General features: G+C 37.6%; 1 protein-coding gene across 2 annotated transcripts in view; it reads right to left on the minus strand.

The window, feature by feature from the left end:
- Positions 1-18,613, minus strand: part of LOC124615708 (titin-like) — a 108,638-nt gene that overhangs the window by 44,876 nt on the left and 45,149 nt on the right. For both annotated transcript variants that reach the window (XM_047143752.1, XM_047143753.1), the window contains one exon: positions 1,765-1,851. In XM_047143752.1, coding sequence (XP_046999708.1) covers positions 1,765-1,851 — 87 coding nt within the window. The remainder of the gene's footprint in view (positions 1-1,764; positions 1,852-18,613) is intronic.

The following is an 18,613-nucleotide window of genomic DNA, read 5'->3' on the forward strand; positions in this document are numbered from 1 at the left end:
GAACAGACACTTTGGAATTAGTCCCTTGGTATATTCATAAATACATCTTTGGCCTCAATGTATTTTACACGTGCCATAATTAGGGGCAGGAAAAAATCATTTCAGTGCTTTTTTGCTAATATCAGTGCTAATCTGATGACAGTATTTGTGCTATTTTTAAAAAATTTTCGGTTGTTTCTTGTTGATATCGGTGCTACTTTTGCCAAATTTGAGGCTTTTTTGAAAAACCCACAGTTTTTTGCCAAATTTGTTGTAATTTTTTTTAGTGATTTCACTGCTACATTTTACCAATTTTATTGTTATTCTTCTAACGATTTCCCCCTTTTTTCCCAGATTTTGCTGTTTACTCCAGTTTTTCTGCAGACGTTGCCGATTTCTGTCTTTTTTTGCCAATTCACTTTCTTTTATAATTTCAGTGTCATTTTTCCAAATTTTGGTGCTACTTTTGACATCACATCACAGTTACATGGGAAACAAAGTGTCAGTTTCAGATTAAATAGGAAGTTCAGTCTTCATGCAATAAGAAGTGAAAATGCAGTTTCAATGTTAAATAACTATCAGTTATTATTGGTGAACTGCAATCCTCAGATTTATAACATTTTCATCGGGGAAAAATGACAAATTTTGGGATAATTCAGAAAAAATGTAGACTGTGTCATTTCTCCACAAATTCACAATTTCGGTTCATTGTTTTCGTGACAATTTTCTGTGCCTAACTATTACATATGTTAGGTATTAAATTATCTTTTCATGTGAATTTTTAGTTTCTTTCTATCTACATATATTTCACCATGTTTTGCTAATATCTCTGGTGGGACGTAACAATATTGACAATTTTAATTAACCAATACACTGAACCAAATTTATCATACTACGGTATAAGATACTGGTGCTCCATCTGGAAGCAAATAATTGTAATTGTTGTGCGAAGAATTGTAATCACAATGACTGGAAGCGGGAGAAGAGAGATCAGCATAACAGTCATGATAAAGCAGACACCATGTGCCATGCCATCTATATAGGTCAATATAGCGTATTGGTAGTCCTTGCCGTTTGTATCAGTATTTTGTATAGAATCTAAGACTTGTACCTTCCTATAATTTCCAAAAGGATAAATTATGTGACACCATCAGACTTGGCCCAGTCAGCCACCCTTTGATTTACACCTTACACAAAAACACAAATAGGTTTTTAAACTGACTTCTGTGATAATTTATCAGGGAAGATAAAAAAGGCAAGAGGATCCGCAAGTGACTCAGTCCAGCAGTTCACTTATCTTCCAAGTGCACCCTCTACCCGAGGCAGGATTAACCGTTCTAATCAATAGTAATACAATTTTCGTTTGACATCTAATGTTCTATGCCAAACAGATAAATTACATGAATATTTGATGGGACAATTCCAGAGACAATTTAAGTATGCATGAGTATTAATAGACTGAATATAATCTGATGTGAATTCTACAGAAGTTTTAACTCCTCAACTTATAAAGGCAATTTTAAACCAAAACTGAAAACAATTTTCTTGTCTCTCATTTAATTACCAACCTTTTTCCACTTTCACTTTACTGTAAAATGACACTAGGGTTATACTGTAACGCTTAACTTTTATGTTGTAAATTTAGAAACAAGGATATTTGTTTAGGATAAGTATGAAATGTACAAATAGTAATACAAAAAAAAAAAATTCCTTAGAACAAAAGTAATGGTAAGATAAACTAAGCAACAGTATGATCTATGAGGAGAAAGAAATCATGGTACTCACATTCCTAGGAGATCTGTTCTAGTAGATTTCAGTATCTGTATGTAAATACATTTACTGACTAATTTTTTGGAGAATTTTGTCATCAAACTGAAACAACAGAAAAGAAATCATCAGCATAGTAAGCATTACCAAGGTTTTATAGTGACTTAACAGCAGCTATCAGCTTGGTCTGCAGCATTCAAATATCTACAGAAAGATGAACAAACGTTTTAAGAGTATATCAAGCAAAAACCCAGTACAATCTGGCCATATCTTGGTATCCACTGTTTCATTGGTGTTAACTGCTATGGTGCCCTCTAATCATTCCTGACTACTACTGCTGCTGTATGTTGGGGGGGGGGGGGGGGGGACACTGTTTACAGTTAGCACAGATACTATACAAAGACAGTTAAGCACAACAAACACGGCATGGAAAGTCAGGATAATGTCTTTTCTACTTCAATATTCAAATCACAAGCAAAATGAAGACAATACATACAAAATATGTGTTGTGTTGTTAGATGTCCATCACTGCACAACGAAATTCTCGTTCCAGAAAATTGACATTAGACAGCATCTTCGGGACAAATTTTGAATGTTAAAAGCACAATTCATTGACTCCAGAAGGAATTTCCACTCTGCAGTGGAGTGTGCACCGATTTGAAGCTTTGTGTCAGATTAAAACTGCATACTGCACCAGGACTCTAACCTGGGACTTTTGCCTTTTATGAACACATGTTCTACGACTGAGCTTTCCAAACACAAGTGAAGTCCTGCCTCTGTCAGTACCTTGTCTCCAACTGTTCTGCTAACTGCGCACTCTATGTTTGCATAGTTCAGTTGGTAGACCACTTGCCCCAACACGCAAAATTAGCAGTATGGCACTGCTCACTTAAATGTGTGACCAAAGTAGCTCTAACTGAAGTAGTCTAGTGACAGCAGGTTCATCACCTAATTACTAATATATCTCAGAATGCTCATGCTTGCTGTACTGATTCATCTGTGATCTTTTGAGATTACTTATGTGTGCTATCAGACAATTTTTCCACAGCAAGCCAAGTTTTCTTTCTTTTTTTATTCATTCATTTTTATTCATACAATCATCTAGATTGTTTCATGCAATATTGTTGTGGGCAGCAGCAACACCACCACCACCACCACCACCACCACCACCACCACAAAACTACTGACTCTGCTTAGGTCTAAGTTTTATTTAAACCGACACTGAACATTGTTTGAAGAATTCTACGCTTTACTCTGATGATAACATTTCAAATGGAGGAATACATTGCGTGGTCTAGACAGCTTTACTTCCAAAATACTCACAGAATCGCAGACTCATTCAGGAAATATATTTTGTTTATTAATATCACACACTAAGTTATTTTAGTTGCTTTACAGATTTCACATGTTAACCCAATCAAGTGATAGATGGTACAATTAAAAGAACAGTTTCATGAAGATAACAATGATTGACAAAATTGTGAACGTAGTTAAGGTAGTCGATATTTCTTACAAAAATTTGCAATTAAAACTTGTTACTGGGCCAAAATATGGAACGAAAGAAGAGCAATTAATGGTTTTGCATCACATTAATTTCAATGTTGTTATAAATTCAGCTGGAAAAGACTGAGAAAGTACTTCCCTTGTTGGGAGAAAAAAATCTTGCAATGAGGTAAGCTATAACAAAAATTAGAAAACTTATGTGAGGAAGATTGTACATGGTTACAAATGCCCTTCCTCGCAAGTGAGGTCAATATCTTAGCAAATTTATTACCTTGCATAGCAAGAAATATAATAATTTGTGGTGAGAACTGAAATGTGAAAGAAAATTATAAGTCATGACGATGATGGTATTGTAAGTGGCCAACATTACACTTTGTGAATGATTATAAATTGAAAGGAGATACAGGAATCACATGGAGAAATCAAATCTGGCTATCTGAATTTCAATTTATTTCTACTGTTACTACCTGAACAATGACCTGACATTCCACACTTAACTAAGAGTTCGTGTGTGTTTTTATTACATGGAAAAAAATATTCAGACAAAGCACACAGATACCTACATAACCAACTTCATCAGTCCACCCCCAGCAGTTATTTATCTATTCTTACTATTTAAGAACAGTTAATCTACCTTGAAACAACATTTGTTAAATCCACGACCATGGATTCTTTCATTCATTCATTAACATACTTCTGTATAATTAAAATTGGGGTTATTTAACATATACAGCCAAGTAGGCTTGTTCTTTAGTGAGGCAGAAGTAATTCCCTCACACAAAATTACAACAGCAGGAAAGCTGGGATTAATTATCAAGTGAAAGACATTCAACACAATGAGAACAAATTTTCTACCTTTATCTAACTGGCTCAACACTAGCTTACAAGGTAAAATTGGGCAACTATAACCTCACTCCTGCAGCACCTGCATTTTCTTCTGATCCCATGACAAATATGGTAGTTCCTGTAACTGTGTACCTTCAAATTCATCCCAACCTTAACATGCTCAGTTGTGTAGTGGTAAACGAATGTTTTCATACTTCAGTTCATGTACTCTGTATTTGAGGAGAAGTGCTGTAGAATTCAACTACTACCCAAAAGCCACTCAGGCTTACCTGAGTGGAATATTAAAACGGGTATTCAGTCCAAGTTGGTGTAATTTCCTTGCACAAAATCGCAAACTATATATTCTTCACTTCCAAAAATCATACTGTTCCTCCTGTAAATAAAGCCTTTTGTTGACAGTTTACAGCATGTAAAGCAATTAACCCATTACAGTTCTGCACCATAACCCGTAACTGAGAAAACCAAAAAATAAATTGAAATGTGATAAATGTGGCAGTTAACACATTTTATTGGTAACACAGCACAGCTACAATTATTTGTTTTAAGTGAATCAACAATGGCTGGCTGTAAAACAAATCAGAGTGCACCTACTGAGAAGAACAATGAATTTTTCTGTGTGCTGAAAATTTTTACGTAGCCTTAGGAATTACAAAATATGCCTAGCTTCCTAAAAATAATTAGTGCAGACCTGTGAGGGAATACATTTGTAAAATGGAATCATCAACCCACCAATCATTCCTTGATATCAAGAGATGTAATAATTAACACAAGTAACCAACATGTTCATTAGTTCCAGCAAATGATTAACTTTTAAGAGTACATCTGTAAAATATTGCATCATCTATCAATAAACTATTTCCTGAATACAAAAGTGCGATACTCTATTTTTGGCCCATTTTTTGTATTCCTTGTGATGCACAAGAAACCTGCCAAGCATGTCCCACACTCCTAAATTTGTTGCTACGTGCAAAATGTACAAATGCTTGTTTGATCTAATGCAGTACACCTGTTACCTGTTATCTCCACTAATAGTTGGGGGGAGGGGGGGAAAAAAGAGTTGTATCTCAGAATGTCAAAATAGATGAGGCTTACAAATGTTTGCAAGTTGATTCACAAGAAAATAAACTAATATCACAGCATTTCTGTAATTTTGGGATGTGTTGGTACATGCTTAAAATGACAGAAATTAATCTTCCTGCACACCATCGCTGCTTTACAAACTGAAGTTCTACATTGTGCTACTGAAAATCAGGTATTTTAGGGCAAAGTGCTCACAGTGAACAAATACAATTTAACTCCATGTACCAAAGAATATCCAAGATGATCCATGTTAATGGCTGCACATAGTAAGTCTATTTAAGGTGGAACTGAAGCATTTTGTGGAACACAGAAAAAAAGGAAAGAAGTACCTTTTAAGAGCTTGAACAATGGGATAGGCCTACTATGACAAAAAGTGCACTTCAGGAAATCTTTCTAACGGAAACACAAAGCAAATTTTTAAGCAATGTGCGTGATGGTACAGTAAATTTAATGTTCTATGGATAAAATAATTTGAATCAAGTATGTCATCCTGCTTTGTAATGTATATGCTGTTTCTATCCACACACCATCATTATGATCCTGCTCTTTTAATAGGACTAGAGCAACAATAATACAAACTTGAAAGGGTTAACAACAAAGTGCAATACACAAACCACCTTTTAATTTGTACGTCTCACTAATGTTGTGATATAAATACGTTGTCAACAGTGTAAACTATGGGAGAAGGAAAGGTAACAACTGACTGTATAGTTGGGGTATTGTGTGACTGATAGTCAAATACTGACAAAACCAATGCCGTGTACTAAAGACCAAGAGTTTGAGCTAATTCACAAGAAATTTGTCTACAGGAAAAAAATCAACTGAAAGGAAGTTTAGACGCAAAGCTTTTTTATGTTCTTTGGCTGGGGCCTGTTACTATGGAGGAGGCTGAAAATTTTTAGAATGCTTTACTTCTAAAAACAAATGAAATCTATTTGTTTGACAGTTACTTTATATTGTTTTGCGAGTTGATTGATCTGTAGTTATCACCAATATGGAAAGGATAGAACTACTCACCATATAGAGGCGGCACAGAGCTGCAGACAGGCACAATGAAAACTAATGCCAAAATATTAAAGCTTTCAGACAGACTCCTCCTTCCACATTACGAAACACACACACACACACACACACACACACACACACACACACACACACACACACACAAGGCTATAACAACCTGGGACAGTGGCCACATGTATGTGTGTGTGTGTGTGTGTGTGTGTGTGTGTGTGGGGGGGGGGGGGGGGGGGGGGGGTGAGTGAGTAGGGCCTCCCGTCGCGTACACCATTCACCAGGTGCAGGTCTTTTGATTTGACACCACTGCAGCGACTCAGTGAACTTCTGCTACTGTCCTTCAGTTCACAGTACCTCTTCACTCTGTGCTGTTCACGTGTTGTTACTAGAGCTTTAAAGTAGTGACTTTTTTCTTGTGTTGTGAAGTTGTTTTATGGACAATGGCTAGCAGAGGATGTATAAACTCACCCGATTGTTTCTGCTACATTTGTGGTAGCTATACCATTAAAAAGCAACAAAGAAACATTTCTAATTTTGTTGAAAAAGTATAATTCGCCTATTTTGGTATAAAGTTAGGCAATCAAGATAAGCCTTGGGCCCCACACAAAGTTTGTTCAGTGTGTGTTGAAGAACTGAGGCAATGGTTTCAATGTAAAAAGCAGTCCTTACGTTTTGGATTACCAATGGTTTGGAGGGAGCTCAAAAATCATAGTGATGACTGCTATTTTTGTTCTTGCAACGTATGAGGTTTCAATGCGAAAAACAAAAAGTATATTTCTTAACCTGACATTCAATCAGCCATTCACTCTGTTCCTCATGGACCTGAAGTACCAATACCCTCTCCTCCAGATTCTTTGGATGATATAGCCATTGGCTCAGCAAGGTTATAGTGAAGAAGACAGATTGCTACGATCCTGGCACAACCTTTCTCACAATCTGAACTGAACAATTTAGAGACCTAAGCCTTTCTAAAGAACCGGCAAAGATTTTAGGATCTAGATTGAAAGATACACATATGATGGCTCCGGGTACATCCTTTTCTTGGTATCGATCGAGGAAAAAGGAGTTTGTATCACTCTTCTCTCCAGAAGGGGACCTGGTGTTTTGCAGCAATGTTCCTGGATTTATGGCACATTTCAAAATAGAACATGCTCCTGAAGAGTAGTTGGACACTAAGTTCACTTAAAAGAACGTTACGAAGACCTTGAACTGGTTTTAAGCAAACTCTGCTATTCAGACCACAAATTGACCCCATGTGGTGATTTAAAAGGGATTTCAATGCTGCGTGGTCAACAGAGTGGCTACACAAAGTTCCCTTACTTTCTCTGTGAATGGGACAGTAGAGACAGAAAGCAACACTACATTAAAAAAGCTTGGCCCTTGAGAAAAGCCTTACAGGTAGGGGTTAAAAATGTTGAGAGGAAAAGCCTTTTGGATCCCAAAAAGGTGTTACTTCTACGACTTCACATTAAGTTGGGGCTGATGAAGCAATTTGTTAAGGCATTGTCAAAAGAAGGGGAGTGTTTCAGATATCTTTGTGGACAGTTTCCTGGTTTATCCAAGGAAAATCTAAAGGAAGGAATCTTTTGTCAGACCAGACATTAAAAACTAATGACAGACGCCAACTTTGTGGACAAAATGGAAATAAAAGAAAAGGCAAGGCAGCACGGACATCTTTTAAATTAGTTGTTACCGGTTCCCTAGGAAACAAAAGAGATCCAAATTACAAGACAATCTTAGCAGACATGATCGATAACTTTAAGAAGCTGTGCTGTAATATGAGCATTAAAGTTCATTTTCTCCACTCACATCTTGACTACTTCCCTGCAAACCTTGGTGACTTAGGTGAAGAGCAGGGCGACAGATTCCACCAAAACATCAAAGAAATGGAAAGAAGATATCAAGGAAGATGAAACGTCAACATGATAGCGGACTACTGCTGGATGATAAAAAGAGATGATCCTCAACGAGTCCACAGCCAGAAAAGCATTAGAAGCTTCAACAGAAAGCGAAAGCATTATTACAAGGACTTAGGAGCTTTAAGAGAAATGGAAGTGTACTGGAAATTTAGTTTAGGACATGATTTATAAATAAAATTTTCTAACGTTGGAAAAAATGTGATAAATTGCTTAAATTTTGTTATTATACCCAAAAAATACTCCCTTTTGCGAGAAAAGCTGACGTGATAGGAAAAAAATGGATTGCATTTTTGAAACCAGTGCTAGTACATAAAAGTCAGTTATCAAATTTCAAACAACTTCCAAAAAATATTTTTTTGCAGACCTGTGTTACCATCATTTACAGATATTGTGTGTACTGAGAAAGAAATTTAACTAGATAATATTTCTGGGCTGTAATTTTTTTATGATTGATTTGTCATTAATACCTTAACAATATGAAAATTGTCTTATAAATGCATTTGGCAAAGAAGCATCATCTAAGGCAAAAATTTATAAATGGTACGGCAAATTCAAGAGGGATCAGTTTGATCTTAGCCATTAATTTAATGAAGGATGCTCAAGACCTGCTGTTACTGATGGAAATATTGTCACTGTTCAAGCAATGTTTGAAGACAGACATCTCGAACTTATTCAGATAAAGGGGGGGGGGGGGGGGGGGGGTGAACCACACAGGTCTTAGCCCACTGCTGCCTGCTAAAAAACTGAATATTACGTGGTGTATCTCTGCCAGCCAGAACCCTCAAAGATTAATAGTAGCCACTTTAATAATTCTTTATTAAACACTTCTTCTAGAATTAATGAGCCATATATTTGTGTATTTTGGCCTCCAATGCTTCACAATGGCAGAATAAGTGCATTTTCAGTCCCTACCTACAATCATTGTGATGGTTAAAACAGGTTCTGGTCCAACGAATGTAATCATCGCTCGTGGCCTGGCCAGCCTATCACTGCCACTAATCTGTGAGTGACCAGGGACCCACACTACGTTTACTCTATTGCTTTCCCCTACGCTTACAAGGGGTTCATGGCATTCTAAAACAATCACTGATCTTGTTTGTAGCACCTATGCACATTCTCCACACACTGATAGCACATATTTTTCAAATGTAATACAAAGGCCAGCTTTCATAGAGACACTGTCCTCTAGTCTTAGCTGTGCCCTATATACAGCAGCTCCAGGACCTGTATCTGAGCCGGCCGGAGTGGCCGAGCGGTTCTAGGCCCTACAGTCTGGAACCGTGCGACCACTACGGTCGCAGGTTCGAATCCTGCCTCGGGCATGGATGTGTGTGATGTCCTAGGGGACTGATGACCTCAGAAGTTCAGTCCCATAGTGCTCAGAGCCATTTGAACCTGTATCTGTATTCACCCAATTAGTGCCCACCACCACAGCGCAGTGGTAGCATTACCATCTTCCACGCAAAGGGGCCCGGGTTCGATTCCCAGCAGGGGACTGGGTGTTTTGTGTCCTTCAATCACCAATTTCATCATCATTGACACACACGTCGCCAAAGTGGCGTCAACTAAAAAGACTTGCAATACAGCTGCCAAACCCCGAAGGGGATATCCCGGACAATAAATGCCATACAATCATTTCATTTACCCCACCAGTAAACCAGACTGTCTCCCAAATGGTATCACAGTCATTCCTCCACTGCTTCCTATTTCCAGCACGGTCTCGATTCCAGTAGTGGATGTGCGACAATCCCATCTATTACGGCTAAGCAGGACAGTCTCTGCCTCTTCCCAAGCTCATTTGCAGCCTGCTGCTGTACTTCATTTCACCATACCATATCCCCATAAATTATCATAGGTTTTATTAAAGGTCGTATTATTCAGTACACACACTAAGGATTAGAGCTCAGTTTCTGCAGGCCCTGCTAGTGCACATAAGAGCCCTTTCACCTTGGAACAATTAATTCTTTATGTGAGGGACCCACTTCAGTTGCAACACGTTCAGGGTGCATTGTGTCATTGTTTTCCAGGTACTTGCAAATTTGCCAAATATTAGTATGACCAAATTGTCTGCATATCCTTGACAAAAGTAAATACTAGAGATTAACTGTCCAACAAGATCGTTCACCACCAAGTTCCACACAGCAGTGGGGAGGAAATCTATCTTTGCAGCACCTTCTGGTGGTGTTGATCACCACTTCTCATTCATCATGCTGGCTTTCACGTTTTATTTACTCAGCATAGTCTTCATCCACCTTAATGTCATGCTTTTCTGCATCTTTAACCACTGATTCAAAAGTTGTATTGCGAAAGTCTGCGAAACAACCATGCAGAGAGCAATTTTCAGAGAGTGTGGCGCTTTATCCCCTTCTCAATGATTTGGTGAAGTAATGTTTTGAACTATTTGCCTGTTTGATGACTGTGATGGTTTTGATGTAGAGGAACCTCAATTAACCTCCTTTCCCTAATGAACACATTAACTGGTTTTTCTACGGTTTTTAAAAGAAATTATGACGGACTGATCTGTCTCATAAAATGGCCCATACTGCTATTACATCATCAGAGGACAGATACATTGTTACTTTTGATTGGTACACAAACTGAAAGTTCATGAAACAAACCCAATAGGAAAAATACTTTTAAGTGAACCAACAAAATCTATCTCAATGTGAATAATTCTCACCACACTCAGTGCTTACAGGTTTCGTTTATACATCCTGCCGCAGCTACACGACTCCCTCACTGCTGCGGACAATCATTTCATGATGATTGGTTTGTGGGGCACTCAACTGCAGGGTCATCAGTGCCCATGCAAAGTCCCAATTTTTACACAGTCCAATTCCCCCCCCCCCCCCCCCCCCCCACCAATCTTGACACTATCACGACTGATGATGATACAAAAACCTAGTCCCTTGGCAGAGAAAATACCCAAACTGGCTGGGAATCGAACCCGGGCCCCCGTGATCCATAGGCAACAACACTAGCTACTAGACCACGAGCTCGAACTATCATCTCATAATGAAAATCGCTAAGCTGTTCGAAAACAGAAAAAAAATTTTTTTTTAAGAACAAAACAAAAGGTGGCTGGTTGCAATGATTCAAAAAAACCTTTAAATAATTTTTCATCATGGCACTGCATTTTGTCTCAGAGCAAAACTAAAAACTGAGTAACTTGATGCCCTAAAGTTCAATACCATTGACCCTTCCCACCATATAGCTGGGTCTTAACATCTTGCAATTTCTTGTTTTCAAAAATTAAGGACAAAATTCAAGGAGTCAGTTTTTGTCATCAGATGATGCAGGCTGGAGTAACTTTGTCACCACACAATGCAGCTGAATATAATAAAAAACCATATTTCTATAGTGCCTCACAAAGAGTGGCATAATTGCTTCAAGGACTGGTTTCAGTAAATGCAAAAATACATTTGCATTAAAGAGAAATATTTTGAAAAGCAATAAAATCATTTTTATTTAAAAAACCTTGCTTACTTATCTAAAAATTTTCAGTGTTGCCTTCGTATATGTAGTGTCTATACTGCAATTGTTTCAAATTTTGTTAGCAAACTACAGGCCTTTTCTGAAACTGTCTTTGAAAATATGACTTCTCAATAATTAAAATAAACTGCAATAACTTAAACAGATACAGCAGAAGCACTCATATCTATAACAAGGACTATTGCACAGCATTAGCTTTAGTCATAAGGAACTGTCACTTTGAAATTGTGATACTTAATGACAACATTCTAGAAGCCAGAATTTCCTAAAATTTCACTATCAGGAGGGTACCAGACAAAACAATAAATAATTTAATACAATAACCAAATAATTACTATGGGGCACAACACACAAAAGACACAAAGCTTACCCTCTATACTATTACGAATAGCCCTGTCACGACTACACGCAGACTACCAAACTTCTGTTATAAATTCTAGTTCCTTCTTTCTGAAGTCTTCATTTATGCGGGTTACAAACATCTGCCTGGCATAATCAGTGCAAAAACACTTTTGAGAACTTATGCATGTGGCAACATTTCAAAATCTAATTAATTTAGTAGAGGACCTTCTATACTGAAGACAGTTCCACATAGATCATGTTACTTAACAGTGCATTTCCAATTCCCACTCCTACTAGCTCGTCATTCTGTGAATTGGATGCATCATGCATCACAGATAATGTGATACCTCTTAGTTTCGAATGGAAAAGAAATTAATGATCCCAGTCACAAGGAAGGAGGAGACATTTGCTCTCCTACCTTTGCTGTAGTTTATTTTTATGGCCTTGCATTCTTTAGTTATTTCACTTCCAAAACACTCCACAGCCCATGTCTTCAAGTTATTGATTTTGAATTTAACATATTTTCTTTCAATGTTGCCCGTGTGCTTGTTCCTTCCTTTTATACAACTGATTTAACTGTTTTTCCTCAATCTGCATCATCCTTTCTCCAAATCAGATTATTGTCATTTGTAAGTCTTGCAAAACTTTCCTCTGATGCTACAAGCATCGCAATGAATGAGGTGGCACAGTGGCTAAAATATTGAACAGGGCTTCAAATTCCCATCCAGCAATCGAAATTTAGATTTCTCCTAATTTTGTAAATCACTGGAAAGGAAACTATGAATTTCCCTCCTCCTCCTCCAATCCAAACTCATGTGCTACCTGTAATGACCTTGTCACTGAAGGGATGAGAACCAAATCTAACATCACTATTCTACACTGGTTATTGTCGGTCAAGTACTGTAGTAATGACAAGTTTCTCTGCAGTCATTATTTCTTTCTTTTGCTTTGTAATCAATATAATTTGTCCTTCATCTATTTACAGCTGACAATGCTTGATCACATTTTATGTCAATGACCATTACTCTGTCATAATCCAAGATCTGAATACAATATGGCTTCCGGTCTTCCTATATTTTTATACTCACATTGATTTGGCAAGCTATTCCACTACAGTTATTACACACCTTACCTTGGTTGCTAAATTATAATGTAACCAACTTTTAGGAAGTTTACATAAACATCATAACAAATCATCACTTTACTAAATGACAAAATGTGCCCATATTATTAAATTTCTATGTTCTTTAACTAAAACTCTGACGATTTTCTATAATTTTCGCTATTCCCATACCTGCTTCTGCTGCCTACCTTCAATTCAAGTCTCACATTGTCACCATATGTACCCACAAACCTCTGAAAATTATCCTCATTTCACACAAATTCAATAAAGCTGTTAAGTTTATGTACCATACTAGGTCAGAAACTGATCAACCCCACAAGAAAATGCAGGAAACAAATGCAAAAACAAAGAAGCAAATATTTTTAAAATTTGTACGGAAGATTACACAAAACAAAATGAATGTCATAACCTACATTTTCTCTTCATAGAATTTGATATCTAGGTATTATCTCAATATTGTGGCAAGAATATGATTGTCTATTTCATTCATACTAGGTACCTAATTTTTCCTGTTTAAAAAAAAAGAGCATAATTTTTATGGAGAAATAATTCCATATTTATTGCCACTCCATACTGATAACTAGCTTCATCTAGTCTGTTTCCTGTTATCTCCATCAACATCAAAACATAATAAAGTCAAATTTTTAATGACTGCTGATAAATGATGTTTTTAGAGTATCTTAGGAGAGTTACAATTATAGAAAACATCAGTACAACAACTTGCTCAGCCAATGTACTTTTAAACTTTCATATTAAGTTTCTTCCACATTAATAGTAATAACAACTTATTGTGCTTCCCCCTATTGCTCTTTAATCCTCACCCACATCATTGCTTCCAAAGTTTGGATAAAATAATAGAAACTATCTAAAACCATTAGACTAGCTCACAACTTAAAAATGTTGTGCAGGATTATCAATACTGCTTACTTTATTGATCACTTTCTCAAAGAAAAACAGAAATTACCAAACAACAGGAAATATTTAAAAAAATTCTGCCCATGTAAGAAAGGAAAGAAAAGTAGCAGAATTATTGTTCAAATGGTCTCATGCATGCAGCTCAACACAGGTTCACTAACCCCAACTCTCCAGAATGTCAAATTTTTAATACAGTGGAAAACAAGGACCATATTACATTCAATGGCACTTAAGTTCCAAATGTCGGTAAAACAAATTACACTAACCAAAGAATACACAGGAACTTGAAAAAGATGCTAAAATGTAAATAAAAAAATCTTTAAGGTGGCTGTTAATAGCAACTGTGTGAGTGAGCTTCAATTAATAATATAAACAGCCAAAGTATCACCATCAGCCAGGCCAACTGATCGTATATTCGTTATATGACAGAAAATTTTAGAGATAAAGGAATTTCAACCTATGATAAACAACTATTCGGCGGATCATGATGCACAAAACAATACTGCAATATCAATTTTCTCATGATTACTCAATTATTAAAGCAATTAATTAATTTTAAAACAAAAAATTAATTTAACAGTAGCTCATTTCTACTTACTTCAGCCTTAAGTTTACTACCCATACTTTTTCTTTGCTGCTATTTTCCCCCATTCAGCTAATTTGTGCCTACTTTTTAATCGTGAACCTCTTCCAATACTTTCTCTTGTTTGCCTAGTAGTGTCTCCTTCCTTTTCCCAGTTTTTGGAAATTTTATCTTTTTACCTACCTTGTTAGCACCGAGTTGGCAAGGGAGGAAAAAAGATAAGGGTTTAACATCCCAGAAACAAATATGTCATTAGAAGCTGAACTCAAGTTCAGATGGGGAAGGATGTCGATTGTGTTCTTATAACGGAGTCATCTTAGCATTCACCTAACCGATTTAGGTAAATCTCAATCTGAATGACAGCAAAGAACTGAACTGTCACCCTCCCGAATACTAGTCTAGTTTTTTATCACCAGACTACCTGACTTGATGGGCTGGGCAGAATCTTAACAACATTCATGGAAAGGTAGGGAAAAAAGAAATAAAAGTGCAAAAAAGAAAAAGTACACTAGGTGATTAAAAGTATCCAGACACCCCAAAAACATATGTTGTACATATTAGGTGCATTGTGCTGCCACCCACTGCCAGGTGCTCTTTATCAGCGACCTCAGTAGTCATTAGACATCATGAGAGCAGAATTGGGTGCTCTGCAGAACTTACAGACTTCGAATGTGGTCAGGTGATTGGGCGTCACTTGTGCCATACATCTGTACATGAAATTTCCACTCTCCCAAGCATCCCTAGGTCCAATGTGATAGTGAAGTGGAATTGTGAAGGGACACGTATAGCACAAAAGCATACAGGCTAACCTCAACTGCTGACTGACAGAGACCCTAGACAGTTGAAGAGGGTCGTAACGTGTAATAGGCAGACATCATACAAATTATAATAAGCAGACATCATAAATTATAGAGTGCAGCAATCAGTCGTCCTTTTTTTAGATTTCATTATGCAAATCCAGATTTCAGCTAGTAGCTAGCTATTCTCATGCATGAAAGTCCCTGTTGTTCAGGCGTCACTGTTCTTTGAATGCTGTGACTGACACCAGAAGAACAGGGACTTACATGCATTGCGAATAAAAAAATAGTGCATTGAGAATGGCTAGCTACTAGCCGAAATCTGGATTTGCATAATAAATCTAAAAAAGGACGACTGATTGCTGCCCTCTATAATTTGTAAGTCATATAACAGTCGCTGAGTGCACCCACCTTCCGAATGGAAGGTAACCTGAGGCAGACAGCTATCCAGACCATCATACTGCAACAGGATCCACTGCAAGTACTTTGACAGTTAGGCAGGAGGTGAGAACACTTTAATTTCGTGGTCGAGCAACTGCTCATAAGCCATACATCACACTGGAAAATGCCAAATGACACCTCGCTTGGTGTAAGGAGCATAAACATTGGACGACTGAACAATGGAAAAAACGTGTGGAGTGACGAATCACGGTACACTATGTGGTGATCCGATGGCAGGGTCAGGGTATGGCGAATGCCTGGTGAATGTCATCTGCCAGCATGTGTAGTGCCAACAGCAAAATTCGGAGGCATTGGTGTTATGGTGGTGTGTTGTCACGTTTTTTGCGGAGGGGGCTTGCACCCCTTGTTTTGCGTGGCACTAGCACCTTCTTGCTTCCCACTGTCGAAGAGCAGTTCGGGGATGGTGATTGCATCTTTTAACACGATTGAGTACCTGTTCATAATACAAGGCCTGTGACTGAGTGGTTACACGACAATAGCATTCCTGTAACGGAATGGCCTGCACAGAATCCTGACCTGAACCCTATAGAACACCTTTGGGATGTTTTGGAATGCCGACTTTGTGCCAGGCCTCACCAACTGACATCGATACCTCCTCTCAGAGCAGCACTCTGTCAAGAATGGGCTTCCATTCCCCAAGGAACCTTCCAGCACCTGACTGAACGTATACCTGAGAGTGTGGGAGCTGTCATCAAAGTTAAGGGTGGGCCAACACCATACTGAATTCCAGCATTACCAATGGAGAGAGCCACGAATTTTTAAGTCATTTTCAGCCAGGTGTCCGGATACTTTTGATTTTAAGTCATTTTCAGCCAGGTGTCCGGATACTTTTGATCACATAGTGTATGTGGTGAAGGGGAAAACACATTCAGAAGATAAAATGAAAACATAACAAACAATGAAAAACCAGAATGGAATGTAACATTATGAAAAGGAAAGCTGTGATTCACCATGTAGCAGAGATGCCGAGTCACAGATAGGCACAACAAATAGACTGTCACAAATAAAGCTTTATGTCATCAAGGCCTTTGCCAACAACAACAACAACAACAACAACAACAACAACAAAAACAAACATCTCTCTCTCACACACCACCACCACCACCACTACTACTACTATAACTAGAGTATGAGGATGAAGGGGGGGGGGGGGGGGGGGGGGGGGGGAGCAAAAAAGAGAAAAAGAGCCAAACAGAAAGAATTCTTAGCCACTACACTTACATACAATTGTTGTGCTCCATAACTTATCATACAGTGCAAGACAGTAAATACTAACCTATCATACAGCGCAAGACAGTAAATACTAACCTATCATACAGCGCAAGACAGTAAATACTAACCTATCATACAGCGCAAGACAGTAAATACTAACCTATAGCGCAAGACAGTAAATACTAACCTATAGCGCAAGACAGTAAATACTAACCTATCATACAGCGCAAGACAGTAAATACTAACCTATCATACAGCGCAAGACAGTAAATACTAACCTATCATACAGTGCAAGACATTCACATCACTACTTTGTGGCTTTATTTTCTGATCTGCTCATTCATTTCTGGATACAAACTGGAAGCTCTTCAAGATAAGATGCCTGTCTACATTCAAAAAAGTCCATTTTGCATTCTTGAGCACCTCCACATTAACACTGCAATGACTGAACTGACTGCATACAATCCCCTCAACTTTTAAGTTCTTTGGCCTTTTCCCCTAAGCTAGTCTGATGCATTCAGACAGCCAAACATGACTTATGAAATGGATAAAAGAGAATCTTTCGTAGAGAAATCTTCACAAATGCACTGCATTTTCACATTACCTCTCCAAACAAATCTAAGTCTTCAATCCGCCCTATAAATTTTTGCATTTTCATTCAATTAAAGATCAGTTTTAAAGAAACCAACGGATATTTTAGCAAAGTGTTTGAACACAGAAATTCACTATATAAAGTGGAAATTCTACCTGCCATTCTGGATTTTCTTACAATTATTTATTTTCTTGTTAACAATAGAATTTGCACTTAACATTTTGTCTACTATTTACTCTGATGGATGGTTTATATACGAGTAAGGGATGAGCTCTCATATCACACTATTTTGTACACACAACTTCCCTTTAAATATGTCTTCAGGCTACCACATTAATTAAATTCCCTTTACAGACTGAGGACTCGTAACGGGGATGAAGATGGCTGTGTTTAGTACAGGAACTTTTGTCCGGAAACTTACTATTTCCTGTTACACTAAAATACCACAACAAATGTTGCTCTCTGTCCCCTGCTGCTTGATGCCTGTTCCACTTACAAATAGAGCTTGATGTAATGATCACTGACTTCAACACAGATACAGCACCTCCATATCACATAACAGTGCACATTGACATCAATCCCTGGTCCAGCATTCACCACAGCCATAATCCGTGACATTAGATCTTCCTCAGATGCCACAGGTCAAATCACAAACTAAACTGAATTACATGTAAACAAATCTGTGGTGGGCATGAAACATCAGGTAATCACTAATTATGTAGTAATATGCTAGTCATCTAGGTCTCTACATGAAGTCCTCTATGTCTGTAAATGGAATTTAATACACACTGTACATTTGTAATTTGTCAACAGAATAGTAAGTATCTATGAATTTTGAAAGCCTAAGAAGACTGGATATACTTGTTTGCCTATGTTTACAATTTGCAAGATGTCAACAGTGACGACAGCATGCTGAATCTATACTGTCTTTACTGAAACAATATGTTCCAGATTCCAGTTTATTTTCAAACAAATAAATTATTC

The sequence above is a fragment of the Schistocerca americana genome, chromosome 5 (assembly GCF_021461395.2).
Source record: "Schistocerca americana isolate TAMUIC-IGC-003095 chromosome 5, iqSchAmer2.1, whole genome shotgun sequence".
Classification (NCBI taxonomy): domain Eukaryota; kingdom Metazoa; phylum Arthropoda; class Insecta; order Orthoptera; family Acrididae; genus Schistocerca; species Schistocerca americana.